This window comes from Rhinichthys klamathensis, unplaced genomic scaffold (genome assembly GCF_029890125.1).
Source record: "Rhinichthys klamathensis goyatoka isolate OS25496 unplaced genomic scaffold, OSU_Roscu_1.1 h1tg000217l_1, whole genome shotgun sequence".
Lineage (NCBI taxonomy): Eukaryota > Metazoa > Chordata > Actinopteri > Cypriniformes > Leuciscidae > Rhinichthys > Rhinichthys klamathensis.
The window spans coordinates 67854-93031 of record NW_026606742.1 but is presented as its reverse complement, the minus strand read 5'-3'; the positions used below and the strand labels follow the sequence as shown (position 1 = coordinate 93031).

Here is a 25178-nt window from a genome sequence, read left to right as displayed (position 1 = left end):
CTGCATGGAGTTAAAAGCTCAAGGCTGTGCAGTGCTGCACCATGAACCACACACAGGTTTTCTTTATCACATAAAGCATAAAGGTTTATTACATACAGACACACATAGAGGTGTATACAACACACACACACACACACACACACACACACTCGGTTTCGCTATCTTTGTTGGGCCTCTCCATAGTCGTAATTATTTTTATACTGTTCAAAGTTATTTATATTTTAAATAACTGTATTTTTTTTTATACTGTATACTGTATTTTCTATTCCCCTACACTAACCCTACCCCTAAACCTACCCATCACAGAAAACGTTCTGCATTTAAAAAAAAAAAAACATAATTTAGTTTGTTTATTTATCCATTTCCCTCATGGAGAACGCTGGCGGGTCCCCATAATGTGGTGATCTCAGGTGTTACTATCCTTGTGGGGACATTTAGTCACTGTAACATAAACCTGTACACACACACACACACACACACACACACTCGCACGCACCTCACTGCAGTGTTATAAACATCTGCTCATGTGCTGCAGTCTAGTGGTATCTCTTAAGTTTCCCACAGCAGAATTAGTTTTCTTTTACTGCAGTATAGTGGACATCTGACATCTGCGTTATGGACCTAAACATCTGTTATTCATCACCCTTTCACATTGCATTTCACATACAAATGTGTAGTTCTCCTTGAGAGTTAAGGTTATAGATATTGGGCATCTAAATCCTGTTTATGTTTCTCATAGCTTTTTTTTTTTTAAAGAAGAAGAAAAAAGAAAAGAAAAATGCATGTGAAAACCATTTAAATGCAGAGTAGAAAATGTTAGTAAAAAGTTAGCTTAATTACCTAACCATACCGTGGAAAATATTACATTTTAAAATGTCAAAGTAGGCCTATTAATTTCATATATCTTATATTTCTAAGACTGTCATTTAATGTAAAAGTATATTGTTAAAATTATGTTTTATAAGTACATTTTGGAGATTTTTGTGCTGTCTGTGAATATCCATTCATTTTACTGAAAAAAAATCGATTGGCTCAAATTGGTCGTTATATTAATTAACATTACTTTATACTTTAATGACATAGGCCTACAGTTAGGAACTGAAACATGTAGAGGCACCCACATGACCTTGTAAATATGCGCCGTGTAAAATGTTAGCAAAAATGAAATTAGTTTCACATATATGTATTTTTAATATAAGACCATACATATAGGCCTACTTAAAGTAAAAGTATATTGTTAAAATTAAGTTTTTGGTAGTACAAAAATGTGAATCTCTCCTCTCTCTCTCTCTCTCTCTCTCTCTCTCTCTCTCTCTCTCTCTCTCTCTCTCTCTCTCTCTCTCTCTCTCTCTCTCACACACACACACACACACACACACATATATGAATATATATTTATAACAACTTTTTTTAGTAATTGTAGTACAGAAAATGTAGTACAAAAGTATATTAAGTAGGCTTAAGTAACTAAGTAAGCACGTATATGCATTTTAGTTTTAAAGGACACACAATTTTTGTTGTTTAGGGAATAATCTGCTAATTAAACGTTAACCGTGTACTGTATGACTCACATGCCTTCACCGACATATGCAGACCTAAAACTAACTGTGACCTTATTGAGCCTCATCAACGTCAAACTGAGTGAAAGTCTCTCTTCTGTCATCCCATCCCCATTCAGCCAAATCACCGCAGTGCTGAAAGAGTGAGAGCGAGCGAGCGAGCGACGTGAGAGAGCGCGAGAAAGAGAGGGAGAGAACACGCGTGTGTGTGCTGTGTGTGTGAGTGTGCGTGTGTGTGTGTGTGTTAGTGTGTGAAAGAGCGAGTGAGGTAGAGAGAGAAGAAAACTGCGAAATCTGTCAAGGTTTTCCAGGCGTTTGGTTATTCCTCTCGACGCCTGTGCAGCGCTGACTCGGGTCGCGTGCTGGAGGGTGAGTGCTCGTGCTCTTCTTTCTTCATGCACATTACCGTCGCTGTATGAGTGGCGCGTGATTAGACAGCATAGTTTGAAGTCGAGAGATCGATTCGTTACGGTGCTTTCGAGCCAAGTATGACAGATCAATTCATAACCAATAGTCCTGCGGACCACGTAGCCTCCTATAGTGAAACGCTGATTTTTATTTATTTATTTATTTTTAACATGTATTAATTTATCATAATTTTCTCTATTTTGCTACCAAAGTCGAAATTGTAAAATGTGAGTTTTGTATCTTTAATTTTTTTTTTGTCGCACTTAGCGCGAGACTCGTAGTTAGATTATGCGCTCGTGTCGTTGACGGACTGGTATGTGTCATGGATGTTGCTCATTTCTCTAGTGCTGACTTTGGGAACGCTACGAGAAGAGAGAGTAGGCTACTGCGGTTGTGAGGATTTGACAAGGGGTAGACACGATGTTGTATGTGGGACAGGATTTGCCTTCATTGTAAGAAAGAGATAGTAAACCCTGAAATCAAATACACAGACTAGGCTAGAAATACGCGAAATAATGTCCTAATGATATGTAGCCTAAATGTGTAGAAATGTTTCTGTTAGGGTTGTGTTTAGAGGCAAGGGATAGAAAACATCATTAGCCGAGATAAGGAAGTCCCAATGATGATTGAGAAAAAATATAGGTGTTTGTGAGCGTCACGTTTGTCTGTATTCTATAGGGACCAAATGGTTGCAAAGATAGTAAAATCTGAAATGACTTTGTGAAATGACTTTGTAGGGTCCAACTAACTGTCCCCATGAGGAAAACCGGCTTAAAATGATAATGTTCTAATGAAAAAATGTGTCTGTAAGGTTTAAGGAGGATATGGAATATAATTACCTCAATATAAAAACAATAGAACTCTAAGGAAAGTCTCCTTTATGATGTTGTGTGGGAGAGAGATGAGGACAAAGTGACGTGTAGAATGGCCAAATTATTTATATATAGCCTATATTTGATCCTGCCTTGAGTCAGGTATGATTATTTTCTGCCTCGATCCTTGTGCCTATGCTGGAATGAAGATCAGTTTGAGCTTTATGAATGGTGCTCTGTATCTCCGTGAAGTGAGCTGAAATCATGAATGTGCACATGTGAATGCATGTGCGTGTGTTATTGAAAGCTCGCACATGCGTGCAGGCCTGCATGCGTGACTGTCCTCTGAGATATTTTGGGCCAAGGTCTTTCCCCAGACCCCTTCCTTTTTCTCTCTCTCTCTCTTTCTCATTCCTTTTGCTCTAAATACTTGAATACCATCTTTTCATAAGCACGCATTTCTCTGTTTTCTCTACTCATTTCCTCCCACACTCTTCCCACTTGCCAGTTGGCCTAACCTGCTAACAGGGGAACATATTGCCATCTCTACAGAAAACCACACTCCCCTTGGGCTCTTGCTCCCCAGTCGAGTGGACACACCATCTGTGGAACTCCCAGTACACCACGAGGGCTGTCTTTCTAAATGTGGTCATGTCTGGCATATATTGAACGCCCTCCTACGTAAGACCTATATTGCCCAAATCCCCTGGAAGAAATAAAGGACGACTGGATATTGTTCTGTTGTGCTGTAAGGCTAATAGGGGCCGATGTTTTAGATTGGTTGAGTTATGTTATAGTGTTTTTAATGGTCACAGCAGTGAGGGTTTTATTACGTTCTTTACCGGACTGCCAGATTTTCAGCCCAATGTAGATTGCAGCACTGTACAGTTACTTTACGTTCCTGTAGGATGTCAGTCTTCTTAGGTGGGCACAAAAGTTTTTTCTGGGATGCACACATTTTTATTGAGTGCAGTTTTGTTATACATATACAGTATGTATATATGTTGTACATAAATATAATATTTTGTACTTTTTTAGTATTTTCACAAACATGTGACAGAAATCGCTAACCCCCCAGAAACCCTTCTTGGTCAACATTACAAAGTTTTGGTCTGTGCGTCACCTGATTTCAGCACCACTGTGACGGACAGCTCCCAATTGCCTGTTTCCTTTCCCACCCTGTATGCCTTGATTTGCTCTCTTTTTATCATTTTCTCTTTCACTGAGTGTCTTTCTACTCGCTTCGCCCTTCACGTCATTAAAATGGGTTACATTGGTACCTGCACATTTACATTTCAATAGCTGTATCACATGACCAGCTGTTTCTGCAGTATGCACATTTTGACCACTATGATTTATTCATGTATTTTTAAAATCATCTCTATGGTATGACCATATGCTACTTGTACACTATTCACACATTCATATTTAAGTCATTTAAATTATATCTAAATGATTAAATTATTCAAATTCAATTGTTGTTAAATCATTTAAATATTATTTTTATTTTAATAATTTTAAATTTTGGCTTAAATATTATATAATATTTAAGCCAAAATGTAAAATATATAGGGCTGGGCAAAAATTAATCGCGATTAATCGCCTCCAAAATAAAAGTTTGTTTACATAATATATGTGTGTGTACTGTGTATATTTATTTTGTATATATAAATACACACACATGCATGTATATATTTAAGAAAAATGTGTATATTAAAATATTTATATTTATATATAATATAAATTATGTATATATACATTATATACATGCAAATATTTCTTAAATATATACATGCATATATGTGTATTTATACAATATATATATATATATATATATATATATATATATATATATATATATATATATATATCAACGATTTATCGCAATTGCATCCAAATTTTTTTTTAATTTTTTTAATATATATTATATTTTTATTTTATTTTTTACTGGACAATGAATACCATACCATACCATAGATCGAGCAACACAAGCAATTTTTTAGCTTGCTGGGTGAAAATATATATTTTTTGTTGACTTGGGCCAGTAACCAACCATCCAGAGTTCCCTATAGCTGCTCAGAACACCTTAGACGCTGTGCAGCAATGCCCTGGCAACCACCCACAACATCCTTGAAAGAGATTTTGCATATGCAAACTCTACACCTTCATAAAATGTACTACTATTGCAATGCTCATACACCGAGTGCTAATGCATTCTTCAGAGGAACTTCATTATTCACCATATTATCTTTCCTGCAGCCATTTTTCCTCACCTTTAACTTCTTCAAAGCTCCTCTTTTCTCCTCTGCTCTGTCAATGCTCTATGGATTATCTTAACCCTCACACATAAACCACCATTCACTACGAATCCTTCATTCATATCAAGCACACCCTGGGGCTCCCGACACTAACTGGAGAGGATTTCACCAATAATAACCCATTATTGTGTTCTTCTCCCCCTGCCAAAAACCAAGCCTAAAATTTTTTTTTTTTCGGGCTTCTAATCCAACGGCTATATGGTGCCATTCTGTGAATTAAGGGGAATTGTGGCTCTTCTGGAGGCATGCCAATCAAATCCTCACTCTTGTTCCAGAGCGTGAGTGCAAACCGTGTAACAATCCAGGAGGCATTACATTGCAAAATCTTTCCAATACTATTCACGTTCAATATTTATTGCATATTGTTTCTGATTCTCTCTTTCCGTATTTACCTTCAAGCTTTGATGTGTCAATCTATTCAGCAGATATAACGCAGTACACAGCTGTGATGTTTCACTGCTAGCTAATGATCTGTTTGTGTAATCGCCTATTTGTCAGAATACAGACCTTTTTAGGGGCTAGTTGATAAATAGCTAGCATTGCGCCATGGCACAGTGGGTAGTGCACGGGCTCACATGGGGTGCAGAATCCAGTTTGTGTCCCAATCTCATTCTCCCTCTCTCTCCCTTGCACTTTCCTGCTATTCCGTCTTGTTCATTAGAGGCAAAAGCCATAAAAATAAAATAACTAATGATTTATAGTGTCTTTAAGCACTCATATAATTCTGAAGATATGTCTTACTGCACGCTTTTGCCCCTAATCATTTTAGTCATACATTATTTAAAGGACACTGTTTGTCCTTCATCTGTTTGTTCTGTTGATGAGTCACACACTAGTTCAGTAGTCGATGGAGGGGAATTTTTCATCAAGCCCTTCAGGCACAGCTAATATAATAATTTTTGACCTATAGTTATTATAGTGTACTCTATTTGCCTTAATTGGCAAGTGGTTGATATTAAAACAAAACCCAGTAAAACAATTCATGAGTTTTTCCACATGAGTACCGCTTTTGCACAAATTAAGAAAGAATTATTCATCGGGAAATGGTTGTTTCACCTCTTTGCAGAGACATAAGTTGTTGAACAATTTCTGAATGGTTCAAATTGAGTAGAATTATTTTATTTATATTTAATAATTGCGACTACTCAAGTGACTAAGTTGGTTTGAAAGCAGCAACATTATTACATACAAATATCAGTTCATTTTTCTGCTCAATTTCTCAGCTCATGGGTTCGACTACACACACACACACACACACATAGTGACAGGATAGAATTGCTTATTTATAAGGTTATGTGTTATTTTAAGTGTTTTTGTTTATTTGTTTGTTTATTTATGTGATCAGACCGATCGTTTATCGCCCATAACATACACTAGTGTTCAAAAGTTCAGGTCAGTAAGAATATTTTTAATGTTTTTAAAGTCTATTATGCTCACCAATGCTGCATTTATTTGATCAAAATTTGATCAAATATTTTGTAATATTATTAAAATTTAAAATAACTATTTTCTACTTTAATATATTTTAAAACGTAATTTATTCCTGTGATGGAAAAGCTAAATTTTCAGCATCATTACTCCAGTCTTCAGTGTCACATGATCCTTCAGAAATCATTCCAATATGCTGGTTTGGTGTTCAATAAATATTTGTAACCAGTATACTGGTTACTATTCAATACTGAAACCAGTTATGCTGCTTCGTATAATATAGTTCAAAAGAATAGCATTTATCTGTTGTAACATTAAATGTTTTCACTTTTGATCAATTTAATGCATCCTTGCTGAGTAAAAAAGAATTATTTATTTTTTTATGTTAGTGTAACTAGAGATCACAATATTACTGGGGTGTTCTTGTTTGACTAGGGCCAGTAACCAACAACCCAGAACACCATTGCAACCACATAGGCAAAGCCATTTATTTAATTGCATGTTTGTATGTTTATTTATTTATTCATGTTCTTCTCTCCCCTCTTTTTAGATGAGTTCATTTAGCACCAGGGCACTGACGCTTCTGTCGTCGGTGTTTGGGGCGTGCGGGCTGCTCCTGGTTGGTGTGGCTGTGTCGACGGACTACTGGCTGTTAATGGAAGAGGGCATTGTCCTGCAGCAGAACCAGACCAATGAGGTGAAGATGGCTCTGCATTCTGGACTCTGGAGGGTCTGTTTTGTGGCTGGTAGGTACCATTACTGATAGAGCTGCATCCTCTTCTATCACCTGACCAGGGGTGCGTTTCCCCAAAGCATCGTTAACCAACTATGGTCACATGTTCCGTCATTACCAACTTAGTTCAACGATTTGCCGTTTCCTGAAACCATAGTTCCAATGAACATTCACATACAGCATCGCAAACTTACATGGGTGTAACTACAGCTCTCGACCTGTGGTTAGAAGCATATTTTCTTGTTAAATGACACATGGACTTAAATAGATCATGCTATTGAGCACAATAAGCAACCTAACATTCAGTACATTCTTTGGGCCCTATCATACACCCAGCGCAATGCGGAGCCAGGCGCGACGCAAGTGTTTTTTGCTAGTTTCAGCCTGACGCAGTTATCATTTTCACGTCCTGCGCCATGTTGTTTAAATAGCAAATGCATTTGCACCCATTTGTCTTGGTCTGAAAACGAGGTGTGTTCAGGCGCATTGTTGACGCTTTGCTATTTTGAGGCAACTGAAACCTGGTCTAAAGTCAATGGCGCAATATTTTTTTGTTATTTAAAGAGCGTGTTAGTAATGTACGCCTATAGGCGTGTCCACAACGCGCGTTCTTCTCTGCTTATTACACACACAGGGACACAAACCAGCCAAATATGAAAAATAAAAGCATCACAATGTAAAAGATTATTATTGTGTACATAAAGATATGGTGGAATCCGGCTTGTCCCGTAGATGATCTGCTTGAGATGAGACTCTAATTGGTTTATTGCACGTTACGCCCAAAACACACCCATTACTCATTAAGAGAATAGGGACGACCCTTTTAGACCATGCGCCGGGCGCACCGACCAATTTTTTCCTGTCGTTAAACTAGCAAAAGTGGATTCAGACACGCCCTAAGTGCACTCGCTTTAGACCATGCGCTTATATTGTTAAAATAGGGCCCTATGTCTTTCATTCTAGTTAAATATATATACATATGTATTCAACTAGCAGATGTTATTACTCCTCCACCTGTGACAGTCCTATGTTGTTGAACAAATGTGGTTCAAACAACAGAGAGGTGCAATCATGTTACCACGGTTTCGGGAAACAGTTGTGACTAGTTGGTTATTTCTCCAGTGATGCATCGTACTAGATAATCAATGAGTTACATAGTTGTATGGGAAACGCACCCCAGTTTGTTGCTGAGACAGATGCCTGATTAAAGCCAAATGGCAAATGATTGTGGCGTCATGTTGTGTCAAGCATCAGACGTTGACTCTTGCATCAGGTGTTGCTCAAGTGAATCCCTTTGCATCTGTGTATCATCAAATGGCAGTGTCATCTAAATGGTTAAGATGCAGTTTATTTGTGGGGCGTCCTGCTGTGTTATGCAGCTGGTCTTCAGTGTGGCTGCACTGGTGTGGCATCCTATTGCATCACCCTCCCAAATCGTGTCACACATTGAAACAGGAGCTACTGAGGCTGTGTGGGCAAACCACTGCAAGATGCCAAATCAGTAACCACATAAAATTCCTAGGCTAATAAAAGATGCAATAAAAAACGCCTTTTTTGCTCCTATTATGCTATTTTAAAGGTTCCTCTTTTTTTTTTTTTGAGGTCTCCTACAATAGGTTTACATGCATTTAAGGTAAAAAAAACACTCACAGTGTCTGAAACGGTTCGATCAAGGATCCGGTCTCTCCAAACCCCTCCTTTCCGAGAGCTACTCTGCTCTGATTGGTCAGATGGCCCAGTCTGTTGTGATTGGTCTACCGCTTACAGCACGTATCAGAAACGAAAAACTCCCATTACCATCTGAATTTCAGCTCCGGAGGCTTCCTCAGCACTTTTATACACAGTTATATGTACAGTAACGATGGCGTCAGTTTTACCATATCAATTCGATACGAATCCTAAATCCTAAGTCCTCATCCTTTGGAAGTTCATGCAAAGTGGATTTGCTTTTGCAGTGCAGAAAACAGCGTCATCTCGACATGTCGACAACACAAACCAAACTCCTCCAGGCCTCAGCTACAACTGCAGTGTTTAAGGGGCTGTTTACACCTGGCCACTTCATGCGTTTTCTCAGATCGGATAGCTATCCGATTTATCAAAACGATTCCATTTACACCTGGTCGCATAAATGTGTTTTTGCAAAACGGATATAAATCCGATCTTCAATTCCTGCTGCAGATTTAATGGAGTGCACGTCACCGAAAGCAACAGATATTGCTGCATTTTATTGATCATCAGCTAATTTCAAAATCAAAGACAGCAATATGAGAGCGTTAACAGAACTGGTAAGATCATTTCGTTTCTTTACTTTTAAATGAAGATGATTGTGTGTGAAGCGTCTGCGACTCACTTTCACTCTGATTTGCGATAGTTTGTGGCGCGTTGGCTTGATGAATAGACGCTCAGCTGCTCATCTGAGGTGATGCGTGTCGCAGTAGCGCGTCATATCTGACGCTTATATTTTTTTAGCATTTTTGGGAGGAGTAAAATTTACATATGTGGTTTCAACAACCAGATGCATTTACACTTGTCCAGTTTCGTCTGGAATGCGGCCCAGACCTCTTCCTGAAGTGGTTTGAGCGATCGGATTCAAATCCGTCTCGAATGCGTTTCGGAGGGCATTTACACCTGGGGCCTCATTTATAAAACTGTGCGTAGGATCCTTACTAAAAGTGTACGTGCGCCCGAAAGCCAAAAATGGCGTACGCAAAAAAATATTCAGATTTATAAAACCGTGCGTACGCCAGAACCTGCGCAGAATTCACTTTATAAATCCCGATAAATCTCAGTCAGCGGAAGATTGTGCGCACACGCGTCTCTTCCCCGAAATAACCATATATGGAGCTTACAACGCCTAGTTTTACTATGCATATCCTCATCTGCATATCATTTGCATATGATTATTCATCCACGTGATAACATGTTTAACGGTATAGACATTAGGAAAATATGAAATAGCCTAATACGGATGTGCCGTCACATTAGCCTACATTAATAAAAATAATTTAGTAGCCTATCCTTGCCTTGTTTTTGAATAAATAAATCAAATAGTGTAAAATACATTTCAGAGAAAGTTTTCACAATCTTTTCCACTGACCAAATAGTATTTTTTATTGATTTATATTTTTAATGGAAACAGATAGACTGTTGTGCATTATTTGCACGAAACTATTTTCTCAGACAATCTTCTATAAGCAATTATCTCTTTAGTTAAAATATTAAAACACAGCATGCCAGAGGAAAAGTGTTCAAAAGCATTGCATCCACAAGAAATATTTATATTTATTGAATATAAAAAATGTTGTAACTTCTCAGTAATGATTTCATGTTTAAGTGTTTAACTCCATCAATGACAATGGCATATTTAATCTAAATGTTTATATCAGAAGTAAAACAGTTTAAATCATTCTTTTATTTATTTAAACTGTTATTGTGAACATGCACTGTTTTTATGATTAGGACTCTGTCGTTAGATAGGCGTTAGTTTTACTAAATGGCACAACGCGCTCGCTGGCGCGGACATTTAAGAAGGGATGAATATTTGCCTCAAGTGATATGCTTGGTGAGTGAAATTATATTTGTATTATCTTTCTGTATAGCCTAAATTTTCTTTAGATTTTCTGTCTAAAAGTGACCAAAAAGACATTTAACTCCAGCTCACCATCGGTGTCGCCAAACTGCTCCGTCTCCAAAACGTTCGTACGCATTGGTCAGAGTTTGCGTGCAGGTGCGCACATTTTTCCGTCAAGTTTGTTTTTATAAATCACAACTTATGCGTCGGAAGTAGCGTACGACTCTTTCAGGGCCTGTTTTGTGCGTACGCAGCAGTTATAAATGAGGCCCCTGGTCTTTTCACGATCGGTCACAGAAAACGCATGAAGTGGCCAGGTGTAAACAGCCCCTAAGGGTCAAAGTAGATGTTGTTCATGGGCAGCCAATGAAGACCTGGCATTATGCAAATTTGTTGCAAACCTACTTAGGTTCATACAGGAAGTAAGACTGGAATTACTGACAACTCGTTTCAGACAGTTCAGAATCGGTTCTTTCTTTTGGGAGACAATAACTTTATTTATCATGCACTTTGATCTTTGTAGATCTTTAACCTTCAAAAAACGTAGCTATGTTACACACTACATGAAAGGTAATATCCGAATAAGCATAATAATAAGGAAAAGACCTTATATTTTTTCGTGTTGCAATTGTATATGTTGCTTTGCATGGCATGCTGGTTTGTTTTCATGACACTGACAGGAAGTGCTGAGGTGGACTGAAACGATGCCACACCAGCTGGTGGCAAATGGCTGACTAAGAGAAGTGTGAGGATGATGTCACCTTGTTTCTAGCTTAACCAGTTCTGGTATTTAGTTTGCCTGTATGCCTGTATGTGGGTGTTTGACAAATCACTACAGGAAGACGTTTTGCCCATTATGTGTTGTGTGAATAATTTGCACTCTTTTCATGCGCTCTAGAGAGCATATGATTTATGTGTTTAAAAATGATCTTTTATATGTGTGTGTGCCGAGAGGGAGGTCTAATGTGTCCTTCTTTCATGCACATTATGCAGAAGCGTCATGCCCATTTAGTGCCTCTTCAGGTTTTTGTGTTAAGTTGATTTTAAATAATAAAATGATTTAAAATAATTGAAATGATTGTAGGTTAAAAATATTTTCAAACTTGGGGCCACAACGGGGTGCTAGGTGGTCTGCGAAAAATTTGAGAGAAAAACTAATTTTTAGCAATGTCAATGTGTGCTTGTAAGATTTTTAATGAAATATAATTAATGTAACTATTCATTTATATTTACAATATTTATTTATAAATATATTTTATTCTGCTTACCAAAGACTGGCCAAAAGTCATAAAATAAATCGTGCTTATTTGAACATTTTGACCTTTTTTAACAATAAGAAAAAAGTAATCTGCATATAAAGAGAAATTATTATTTCAATGCTTCAGCTGGCAAAATATTTGCCTTCTCTCACAAAAATATTGCGTTTCGCCCAAAATGTTCGCATTCACTCGAAAAAGTACAGATATAGGTTTCCCTCCCTCCTCATATTATTTCCTTCACAAGTGTTTTGCGAGCAAATGCAAAGTTATAATTTTTTTTTTTTTTTTTTACTATCACCGTGTCGATTTAAAGGCTTTGTAAAGATATGCTGTAAACCTATTTTCCAGGTAATATTTAACAAATCATTTATGCCAGGTATTTAACTTATTTGTCTTCTTATCAACATTTTCTTACAAAATGCATACGTGAAATTATTTAGCAACCTTTAAAAAACTGCATGATGCTTCTGACTATAAGTGCAGTGTATAGCATGTCAGTTTTTTCGCCTCTCTTCTTAGTGTTTGAACCAAAATCATTGCTGTGTTTCTTTCTGTTTGTCCCTGTCTCCCCTACTGTCATTGTCAATCTCTGTCCCGCTCTGCCTCTACACCCTCTCTCTGTCTCTTTTTGTGTCCCTGTCTCTCTTTGTTCCCCTGTCTCTCTCTCTCTTTCTCTCTGTCTCTCTTTCTATCTCAGGGCCAGAGAAGGGGAGATGTGTGGCATCTGAATACTTCACCGAGCCAGAAATAGAGATCACTACTGAGAACACAGCCAATATACTGAGTAAGAAAAATGAATGCACTTATTGTGTATGAATACACTTGTGGTACAACGGTTTGAGTGCAAGATGTTAAATTCAATATAGTTCCTCTAAAGTGCTGTAAAAGAGAATATTCATTCATTGAATTGTATTCTGTAATTGTAAATATATACAAAAAAATCATGGGCATGACCTTTTTGTTTTGCAAAATCTAGATTTTAGGTTAAAATGTATAGAGAGCATATATTATATTGTATTATATTATATTATATTATATTATATTATATTATATTATTGTCACATTTTATTATATTATTGTCACATTTTATTATATTATATTATATTATATTATATTATATTATATTATATTATATTATATTATATTATATTATATTATATTATATTATATTATATTATATTATATTATATTATATTATATTATATTATATTATTGTCACGTTACACCGGTCAAATAGCACGACGAAGGAGATATACTTAAAAAAGGTTTTCTTCAAAATATTCGGGACACAGGAATACGCAGGAGAAAACACAAACTAGACTTCCACATACACGTTAACGAGAACCGACAACTATGAACTGAAACAGAGGGATATAAAAAACAAAGGAAACAAACAAAGGGAACTAGATGAACAGAATCTAATCAATGATTAACGACAAACAAACTAGAGAGTGTTTTGAACACAGGCAAACGAGAACAAAGGATATACACGTTACAATTATTATATTATATTACATTACATTACATTACATTACATTACATTACATTACATTATATTATGTTATATATTCTAAGCATTATTATCACATTTTAGTTTAGTTTATTAGTTATTTAGTAAAATTTTTTCAGTCTGTGTGGAAATACTTTTTTTTCAGGCTAAATGCTTTTTAAATGTACAATTTAAAGTTTTCAATATAATATGAGGCCATAAAATGCATACACATTTTAAAAATATATATACACACACACACACACACACATATATATATATATATATATATATACAGTGCCCTCCACTAATACTAATAATACTAATAATAAAAGTCCCCCTGGTCTGCTAAAAAAATTAAATATGAATGGTAATATACTTTGAATGGGCACTGTATATATATAATATACTGTACTTTGAGGGACTAACATTTCATAATTTCAATAATTTGTTGTTTCCTTTTCTCTTTAGAAATGGTGAGGACGGCCACCCCCTTCCCGATGGTCTCACTCCTCTTTGTCTTCACGGCCTTTGTCATAAGCAACATCGGCCACATCCGTCCTCAGCGCACCATCCTGGCCTTCGTCTCTGGAATCTTCTTCATCTTATCAGGTAAGTTGTATGTACTTTATTATATGAAAATACAATGTATGAAAATCTGCTCAAAACCCTTCTTGATTCTCATCATGTTTATCATGATGTTCACACTTTTGCAGCCTATAGTTGTGTATCCTCTTACATATTAGATTCTGTTGATTGATATTCAGTTTCAGTGGTAAGCCTGGTAATTCTCCACAACTCCGTCCGAAATCAGGCTGAGAATCCCACTGAGAGCTTTGCATATTTAATAAATGGTGTTCCCGATATCCATCTATGGTAATGTGCGATACACAATATCCATTAAATGGTCCTTTTTCTCACAAACAGTGATTAATAAGAGAGGTCTCTCTGATCCAGTCGACAGAGCTCTGCCTAACAGCTGTCATTTGCTCTCAGCTAATATAAACAGATTATTAAGAATGTTAAAGTGTGTTTAGATTTGACTAATTTGCATGCAAATTATGTCCTAAAACAGATCTGGTGTGCATTAATGTTCTGAAAGAAATCTTTATTGAAGCATTACTCTAAATACAACATCACCAATATATAAAGAATGATACTGCAGGGCTGTATTGATACCAGAAGAATAATTCAGTATAATTGCCAATTTTCTCAAGTTGTACCAAAACATCCAGGCTGTAGTGAGGAATTGTGACTTTCACAATACTCTGTGTGGCTTGAAGACAGCTATATGGCAGATCTATATCAGTTGATTGTATCAGTTGCCTGCTGACAGCTGTACAAATCAGCCTGCAGGAACAGATTTCCCATAATGGTTTAGAAAGCTTGTGTTTGAACAGTGCTAGAATACTGGAACAGGACAGGTTTTTGAATAGCTCTGTGGAATACTTGATTCTGATTGTGGAATACTGCATGTAGTCATATATTTTTGGATAATTATGTAATAGTGTAATAGTGTAATATCTGTATAATGACGATAAATGTTCACCGACGAGCTTTTTTCCCATGAATAACACGAGACGATGACGAGGCAACAATATGGTCATTAAATGATAACTGTGATTATATCAACATGCAATATCGTTGACGGAAAAAAAAGACGAGACTAAAATGTAGTTAAAAAATAAAAACTTGACCAAAATTATTTTGGTTGAAAGAAAACCCCTGAAATATTACTGATGCTGTACAAGCCTCTACTGCAAGCTTTCATGTTTGCGGTTGCCAGATGTCAAGAGTGTAAATCCACCAATCAGAGCTTTTCTGTCAAAAGGATACATTTTCTGCCCATTTTTTTTTTACTTAAAGGGATAGTTCACCCAAAAATTCTGTCATTAATTACTCACCCTCATGTCGTTCCAAACCCGTAAGACTTTCATTCATCTTCGGAACACAAATGAAGATCTTTTTGATGAAATCTGAGAGCTTTCTGTCCCTCCGTTGACATACACAACTACCACTTTGAGGCTTCAAAAAGTTTTTTTTAAGAGACTCGATCACTTTATATGATGAACAGATTTTTTTTTTTAAATTCACATTTAAACATTTGTCAAGAGAATCTCAACTGAACCTGCTTGACGCACAATAACAAACCTTATTGGTTCTTGAGGAAGCTCAAACGTGCTGCGTAACACACGAGAATGAACCTCATTTGTTTGACGCACGTTCATTTCATTGACTAAAACTAGACTAAAATGCCCAGACATTTAGGCCTTGTTTCACAGACAAGGCTTAGATTAAGCCAGGATTAGACCTTAGTTTAATTAATTCAGTTAAAACAGCTCACATATTCATTTTTGTCTGGGACTACACTGTAGGCTTTAACCTTGCCTGTAAAACTGGGTATTAGTTGACTAAAACTTGACCTAAAAACAGGACAAGGATGAATAAATATGTTAGAAACTAAGAAGTATATTTGACACAGAACATTAAACAATAGCAATTACTGTGTAATTGATCATGTCCCAGGCTATCGATTTTCCTCTTAGCTTTGCTTGTTTCATGTCTCTCATATCACTCCATGGTCTCTTCTCAAATAATAAAATAGTTTCAAATAACTTAAATGAACTTCATGACTTCATACAGAATGCACCAGTGGTTCTCAACTTTTTTTTTTACTGTACGATTTTAAAGTTTTTAAAGTCTTGATAAAGTTTCCAAACTTTTTTTTTTTTACAGAAAATATAATTCAGTGTGAATCCCAAAACAAACTAAGACATTTGATGTAAGTTTTTCTTTTCTTTCAGTTTTTTATTTTATTTTAAATAAGTTATTTAAATTATTAGAATATCAAATTTGTGTATTCATTTAATTTGTTTTCAATAATTGTTAGTAATAATCAGGCATCCCCCTTGGAAGTTTGCTAAGGTTGGACCACTGGTTGAGAACCACTTGGTCTCAAAAACATCCTGATCACAATGTCAAGGATCATTTTGTGATAAAGAACGACTGACTATATATTATCTTATTACACAACTTGATTCTGATTGGTTAGTCGCCGCATTCTGCATTCATATATTGTATAACAACAGTTACATTACTGTTCAAAAGGTTTAGGGTGAGTACTCTTCTTTTTCTTTTCTTTTTTTCTATTTTACAAAGAGTCCTCAAAAAATGTATCACAGTTTCCACAAAAATATTAAGCAGCACAGCTGTTTTCAACATTGATAATTAATGTTCTTGAGCAGCAACTCAGAATATTAGAATGATTTCTGGAGGATAATGTGACACTGAATACTGGAGTAATGATGCTGAAAATTCAGCTTTGCCATCACAGGTATAAATTACATTTTTAAATATATTCAAATAGAAAACAGTTATTTGAAATGGTAATAATATTTCACAATTTGACTGTTTTTACTGTATTTTTGTTTAAATAAATGAAACCTTGGTAAGCAAAAGATGTGTTTTTTCCCCAAAAACAGTTAAAAATCTTACCAACCCCAGATTTTGAACGATAGTGTACATTGTTCATTTACCCAGGTAACTGATTTCCTATACATAGCTTTGCTAATTTCATTTTTTTTCCCATCGTCTCTTTCTTTTCACATAATACAGTAATTTCAGCTCAATAACCTTGTATTTCTGTATTCACAATACAGCTTAGTCTATCACTTATTGCTTAATTGGAGCACTCGATTTGCACATCTACGCGATACCCTTTACACTCCAATCAAAACAATCAACATTTGCTAATGAGAATACAGTAAATCATTGAGTGGCTGTTAAAATCTAATTTGCCTCACCGCCTTCATTAGATGTCAGGAAATGAACAAAGAGCCAAAAGCAAGGAGTCAGCAGCAGTGGGAGAATCAGCTCGCCCCCCAATCGTTTGCAACATGTCCCATGTGTTGCAACCGATGTGGCTCTAATGCATGCACTACTGCAATTTAATAAACATAGATTTTGTGATGCTGGAGAAAGTACGACTGCAGATTCCTGTGGAATCCGCCCAGCTCTGTGCCGTGTAGCACTGCATCAGGTGCTAATGTTACATTTAGCTCAGCATTTTGTACTACAGAATTATTAATAAAGCACAAGACACCACAACAGCGCTGTTGCAAAGTGCTGAACACAGATATGCACAACGCTGCAAAAAACAAAACACCGACTGTGATGTTCTAGACTGTAGTATAGAGTAGTTTACCATTGTATAGAAGCAGGTACTATATCCAGTATGAATAGTCTTTACTCATCATCTTGCTTGGTTGTCCTGAAATATATGCCCTGATGTGACATAGCAGTTTAACATCAAATCTCTTGCATTTCTAATGTGAAAAGAAAAAATGTATGCACATTCCTTGTCGATATTAGCAGCATAGACAGCTGGCAGTGACAGACTGCGATAATGTGTTTGATTATGCCAGAGGCTTTTCCTTACCGCTCTCTCTCTCTCTCTCTCTCTCTCTCTCTCTCTCTCTCTTTTTTTCTCCTGCGCTCTTACCGCAGCAGAGCTTTCTCCATCATAACACAGCAAAATTTGAGCACACTATAAATGTTAATGTCTCCTGTTATGACAGGTTGCGTGTTGGTGGGCTGCTTCATCGGTCACTCTCCGCATATAGCTTTCAGGGAGAAAACAGTGTTGACTCTATAGTACCGTAATAGGAAAACACTGCAGTAATAACAACACTTTTACTTGTGTGTTTACAAGGCATATTTGCTTCTTTCATTTGCCATTTTCATTTAAAGCTTTTAGTCTCCTTTGTGTTTAAAATAGTTTCTCCCTTTACCAATGTGAAGGTGTAGCATACTTATTTTCCAAAACCCTTTCACACATACAAAAAACGCTTCACACCATACATGCATTGCTAAGTAACAACGTATGTATTGCTAGTACCCCAATTCTCTCCCAAAGACTTTAGTCCCAGTAAGTAACCACCTTGCAACCACACAGAGCACACTAGCAACCACATAGTTATCACCCATAACACAGTAGTCGCAAATTTTGCATCTGCAAGCACCACTGATATTTTCTTTAGAAAATGTTTCCAGCAACAAAAAAAAAAAGAAAAGAAAAAAAAGGTGGTTTGCTGGTCTTAGAGGGCTTGGCGAGGCTCAGAGACCAGCGTAAACTAGCTAAGACCCGGTTAAACCATCTAAGACCAGTAAACCATAGACTGGTCAGGCTGGTCTATTGGCTGGTCTTAGAGGGGTTTTGGACACTTTTCATCTGGTCAGGCTAGGAGCCCAGCTAAACACAAGCTTTTCCAGGTTGGCAGACCATCTTAAACCAGCTTAAACCAACACCAGCATACCAAAGCCTGGTTAGGCTGAGAGACCATCTTACAGTTTTTCTGAATTGCTAAAACACATTTCTTGAAACCATCACTCACTTTCTCAAAACCATAAACACAAAACCACATTCACAGAACCTCTGACGCAAAATCAAACAATCACCTCAAAACCATTTTATCTGTGCTTAAAATCAAACAACGCTCTCAGATCATACACACATCGAGTCAAAATTATAAACACTACAGATCATTAATTAGACACTACATCAAAATATGGAGAACACAGAATCCAAAACATGTAGGTACAGAAAAAAAAGTATAATGTCAACAAATTGTGCAATTATGTAAAAATTCATAAGCAATGCTTATGTATAGTAATGACAACTTACAGTAGTAAGGTGAATAAATTGTATGTATCCACTGCAAGTATAGTGTTGTACTGAATATTGAATAGTAGGCCTATCGGATGTCTGTATATTCACCACTTGCATACTGTGAGAATACAGTGACCCAACTGCAAAAGCCAAAAAGGTTCCAATAAAAAACTCTACATGAAAAGCATGTTACAGTAAAGTACACTCAGAAGAGTTGTGCAACTGCAAAATCAAGGTCAGTGAGAGAGATTTGATTCTGCTTCAGCATCATGTCTTCATGTTGGTGCGGCTGGAGGAGTTTCTATACATCTCAGACAATGTCATCTCTGCAGACAAAGGGAACAACGCTAAAGCAGATCCAGCCTTGACAGCATTTTCCACACCTGCTCTTCCTCATCCTCATCCTCTTCCTGCTTGTTCACCCCCTCTTCCTCTTATATTGTTTCCATCCATTGTTGGTTTCAACATTCAGTGCAACATTTTGAGTACATTTTGGGACTCTGAACTGACTTGTATTATGTACAGTTGGTTTGGTCACATCATTAGAAGTAAGTGTGAACAATTTTGAGTCGTTGTGTGTAAACAATGACAACTGTGTTGCAGTTGTGTTTAACGTTCGCCTGCCTGTGTTTAGCATTTTGAAACATAAGGGCATCACAGTGCAAAATGTGTTTTAGTGAGTGAGAATGTGTTTAGAGTTTTGAAAAAAAAAAAGAGTGAGATTTGCAAACAGTGTTTCATCTACCTGAACTTATTTAATGTTTTACAGAAAGAGTGATTTATTCGACAAATTGGTTTAGACTATTGAGAATTTGGTTCAGAGAATGAGATTTAGTGTTTTAGCAATTCAGAAAAACTGTAAACTAGCTAAGACTAGCTTAAACCATCTTAGACCAGCAAACCAGAGACAGGTCAGGCTAGTCTTTTGACTGCAGTCCAGCTAAACAAGCTTGGCCAGGCTGGGAAACCATCTTAAACAAGCTTTTTCAGGAGGGTTGTTTCCAATCTTTCTACGTTACTTTTTTTTAATGCACGATTTACCCTTTTTTCAGCCATGATTTACCGCCTTTATCCTCTTTCACTCTCTTTGTCAGGTTTGAGCTTAGTGGTCGGTTTGGTGCTGTATATCTCCAGTATCAACGATGAAGTGATGAACAGGCCTCGAGAGCCAGAGCAGTTCTTTCACTACCACTACGGCTGGTCGTTTGCCTTTGCTGCCAGCTCCTTCCTGCTCAAAGAGGTCAGTCACCAGCTACTGTTAACACTTGAGCTGACTGCATGTGTACTCTTATCACAGAGCTCAGTTCATTAATATGCAGCTGTGTTAACAGCTTTCTCTGCTAAACCAACAGCTCTGCCCTCATCAGTATGCATTAATTTTAGCCTAGCTTTTGCGGGGGGTGAAGGCTACACATTTCCGTTATGCTGCATATATGCTAATTCAGTAAGTTCAGTGCAGCAATTTGTAAATGTCAGCATCTAGTGTCTGCAGTAACCTCAACTTATATTCATATGATGTATATGCATAGACAGTGGGGTCCAAAAGTATGAGATCACAAAAAAAATAATTTTCAAATTTAAACATGGTAATAAAGTTTTAGGATTAAACTGAAATTCAAAATAGAAGCATTTTCACTTGTAGTCTCAGACCCTCTTATAAATAGATCCATCAAAGACTATAGTACAACCTACTATCGTACTGATAGCTATACTACTATAGCACAAACTCTAATACTGTTAAAAGGTTTTGGTTATTTGGTTATTAATAACAAACATCAAAAATACAAAGAGTCCAACAGAGGACGGCAGGAGGGGGCTTAGGTTGGGGACACAGAGCAGGCACAGACAACTACAGGATCCAGAGAGGAGCAGACAACAGGAAGAGCCAAGGAGGAGACGACGTAGGCAGAAGCCAAGGAGGGGATAACAGGAGTAGGGTGGAATCCCCAGCCAGAATCACAGGACGTAAACCCACGGCGGAGTCGAGGTACGGAAGAGCCATGGTGGAGACTTAACAGGTGGAACCGGAGAAACGACCGACTTAGACAGAGCCGACGGTGATGAAGACCCAGGTGGAGCCAAACAAGGTCCAACCGGTCTTGGAGCACAAAGCGGACTAGTGGCCGAGGCGAAGCCAGGGTTCCGGAAGACTGAGGTCGAACCGGAGGGAAGGCGGAGCCAAAGGGGTGGAGGGATGAGTCGCAGACGAAGGCCCAGAAGTCCATGGCGAAGGCAGAGCGACGAATGACGAAGGCGACGCAGGAGGGACGGGGAAGCCTGGTGGAGCCGTAGGGATGACAGTCCCAGTTGGAGCTGAGGGGAAGAGGAGCCACGGTTGAGCCGACAGGTTGATGGGCAGAGGTGGAGTTGCGGGCTCTGAGGTTCTAGGTAGAGAAATAGGTCGGCAGTCCAGGGTCGAGTTGACAAACAATCAAGTCAAGTCAAGTCAAATATATTTATATAGCGCTTTTCACAATACAGATTGTATCAAAGCTGCTTCACAGTATCAATCAAAACAACTTAACAGTGTTTGTTTATTACTGGAAAAGACATCCAAGTTTGGTAGAGCTGACCAGTGGATGATGGGTCATTTAATTTGAATATCCCCAACTGAGCAAGCCAAAGGCAACAGTGGCAAGGAACCGAAAAACTCCATCAAGTGACCCGATGGTGTCCTAAAACTCCATCAGATGACCCAATGGAGAGAAAAAAAACCTCTGGCCTCTGTCCTCCTCTGGCATTTATGAAGTAGAGGCCGAATTTACAGTAACTGTAAGATAAAAAGAATTTTTAGATGAATGCCTGGCTAAATAGATGCGTCTTTAGTCTAGTTTTAAACTGGGAGAACGGGTCTGAGCAACGAACAATATCAGGAAGGCTATTCAAGAGCTTCGGAGCTAAATGTGAAAATGCTCTCCCTCCTTTGGTGGATCTGGATATCCTAGGAATGACCAGAAGCCTCGAATTTAGTGATCTTAAAGAGCGCGATGGATTATAGGGCGATAGAAGATCCGTTAAATAGACTGGAGCTAAACCATTCAGAGCTTTATAAGTCAAAAGCAAGACCTTGTAATTAATACGGAACTTTATAGGTAACCAATGAAGTGATGATAGAATCGGTGTTATATGATCATATTACACCGATTCTTCTGTTCTTCAGAACAGAAGAATCAGCCCGAGGCGGATACACAATGCACCGAGCGGCCAACATAGGAAGGGATGAAGGGCTGATGAGAGGCAGTGAGGAAAGGGCTGAAGGACTGGGCAGTGCAGAGTGAGGGTTAATAAACGGCTGACATGGAACAGGCAGACATCTCTGGAACGGCCTCCTTGGCCGACACGGAACAGACAGAATTTTTAGGAGCGACTCTCTAGGCCGACTCGGAAAAGGCAGAGGAGGTGGGAGTGGAAGGCAGGGCGGGAACATCAAAGACATCAATAACAGTGCTGGGCAACAAAACAGGCTAGGTGCAGGGTGGCGAAACAGGCATTGTGCTCTTTTCATACTCCTCAAGCAACATAAGGGGTTCTGAGTTCAGCACACTTATTTCCGCATTGGTTGAAGGGATTGGGCTCCATCCCATTCCTCTAGTATCCCCTCTGCGACGGACAATGTTGTTGCCTCACACACCTGGTCAGACGCGTTGGGCTCAGGCTCTGCGGAGATATAAGGATCAGGTGTCGGCTCTGTCTCTGATAACGTAGCAGCCTCAGGCTCTTTGTCTGCAGTGGGCTCTGCCTTTCTGTCTGCTGGGTTGGTTGCGGTGGGTGACACAAAGTGCACGGAATGGGCTGTTGTGGTTTGATCCTAAATCTCGCCGATGGTAAAGGGGGACCCACAGTGAAACAGGACCCAGTCCACAAACGCCTGAAATCTCCCTCGAGGTCCGCGAGATCCATGTGTTGGTCTGTCCTTCTGTCACACACGGTTGCAGCAATGAATGAAAAAGAGCTGGATCTAAATGCAGCAGTTAGTGTTTTATAAAAAAAAATCAAAGATAACAAAAGTACTCCGGGTATATACCTCAGAAATCACAGGTAACACAACACATGCAAGATCTGACAATGAACAGAACAAATGTAGATTTTAAATACACAGAAACTAATTAACAAAATTGCATTAGGTGTAAATCAATGAGCAACCGTGGAAACATAAAAAAGCAAAGCAATGAAACTGAACTAAACCCCACCCAAAACAGAAACAAACACAGATTTTAAAACAGCTGCTTAATATTTTTTGAAAACCTTGATACATGATTTCTTCAGGATTTATTTGATGAATATAAAGTTCAAAAGAACAGTATGTATTTGAAATAGAAAAATCTTGTAACATTAGAAACGTCTTTACAGTCACTATGCATCCTTGCTGAATAAAAAGTATTGTTTTTTTTTTTAAAAAATCATACTTACCCCAAACTTTTGCACGGCAGTGGACAAAAGTAAAATGTTTTCTTCATGCCATCATGTGTTATATGGAATCAGCATTGGCATTCAGCTTAATGGCAGTTGATATGCTTTGCCATCTAGTCGTGTAGACACTCTGTAATAATCGAGCACTGGTAAAACATCTAATATAATGAACTATTTGTGATTGATATTTGTTCTTGAAAAATACAAAAATGTTTATTGCATAAAACTAAATGAATACATTCGTTTTGAATGGCTTTTAATGCAAAAAAGATGATTTTGCCCCCAGATGGTGTAGTCACGGCTAACTGGGTCATGTCAAGCAGCCAAACCTTGACCCCTTAGGTGGAGAGCATTTTTAATTGGCAAGTTTTCTGATTTAAAAGACAAGAAAAGAAAAGCACAAGCTCGATCCCTTACACTTTGTAGAATTTTTCACAGAGAAAGGTGCCATTTCTCAGAACATCTATTTGCAGTGATAGCTGTTAGGTTGTAGGAATAGTTTATCCGTGAATTTAAAAAGAACTGAATAACAAGTGATTTTGTCTTTCTAGGGTGCTGGGGTCATGTCTGTATATCTCTTCATGAAACGTTACGCCGAGGAGGAGATGTACCGGCCCCACCCTGCGCTGTATCGCCCCCGTCTGTCTGAATGCAGTGACTACAGCGGCCAGTACCTGCACCCCGACTCGTGGCCTCCTCCTCAGCGCGGACGCAGCGGCTCCGAGGTGTCCAGCGACATCTCCATTCAGCTCAACCAGGCCCCACTGCCTCCGCCCAAAAGCAGCGGGCCCTCCAATCCGCCCTCTTCCTCGGGCCCCTCCTCCGGGGCCAGCTATCACCTCCCACCTGCTTCTTCCTCCTCTTCCTCTTCCTATCCTCACACCATCCACTCCTCCCATTCTGGTGGCCACGCCCCTCAGTCCCTCCCAATGGCCACACCCCCATCCGCTGTCCCGCCCCCTCGTTACCACGCACATATGCGTATGAGCGCCTCTCCGTGTTAGAGATTTCCTCCGTATGCGATTCCTAAACAGAAATATGTGCATAACATTAGGTAAGAGGATCACCGGGGCTTTTAGTCCTCCAGAGACTACGGGAGAAAAATGGAGAAAAGGGTGCTAAGTTGAAAAGAGGTAGACGAGGAAGCACTTCACTTACAATTCTGTGCCTGAATGATGTTTTAACAGATTTTTAGAGCGAGAATAATAAGTGAGGGAATAGCATTTATACATATAGAAAGAATGTATGGAGGAGGAGGAAGAAAATAGGGGAAAAGTACAAAATACTGACTTGCTGAAAATAGTTGAGAACAGTTGTATACATATTTAAATTTGTATGTAAAATGTTTCAATCTTATTGCACATCCTAACAGCATTTTTCATCCCGTCATTCCTCATATATCATCAGCATCATGAGGCTATTTCTCCATTTCTTGTTTATACAAAAGCAAAAAGACACGAATGTGCCCGAAAGGTGGCGGATTTCTTTAAATGGTGTGGCAGATTTATTTCAGCGCACAAGAT

General features: G+C 38.1%; 1 protein-coding gene across 1 annotated transcript; it reads left to right on the top strand.

The window, feature by feature from the left end:
* Positions 1-1682: 1682 nt before the first annotated feature.
* cacng7a (calcium channel, voltage-dependent, gamma subunit 7a) lies at positions 1683-24934 on the top strand. Its single transcript, XM_056264180.1, has 6 exons — positions 1683-1928; positions 7076-7271; positions 12786-12872; positions 14049-14189; positions 20340-20485; positions 24207-24934. Exons 2-6 carry the CDS (start codon positions 7076-7078, stop codon positions 24657-24659), a joined length of 1023 nt encoding a protein of 340 aa, XP_056120155.1. The 5' UTR covers positions 1683-1928; the 3' UTR covers positions 24660-24934.
* Positions 24935-25178: the final 244 nt, after the last annotated feature.

Coding starts and splice junctions, on each gene's coding strand:
- cacng7a (XM_056264180.1), top strand. CDS start 7,076: ATGAGTTCATTTAGCACCAGGGCACTGACGCTTCTGTCGTCGGTGTTT. Junction 7,272..12,785: donor GAGGGTCTGTTTTGTGGCTG/GTAGGTACCATT, acceptor TTTCTATCTCAG/GGCCAGAGAAGGGGAGATGT. Junction 20,486..24,206: donor GCTCCTTCCTGCTCAAAGAG/GTCAGTCACCAG, acceptor TTGTCTTTCTAG/GGTGCTGGGGTCATGTCTGT.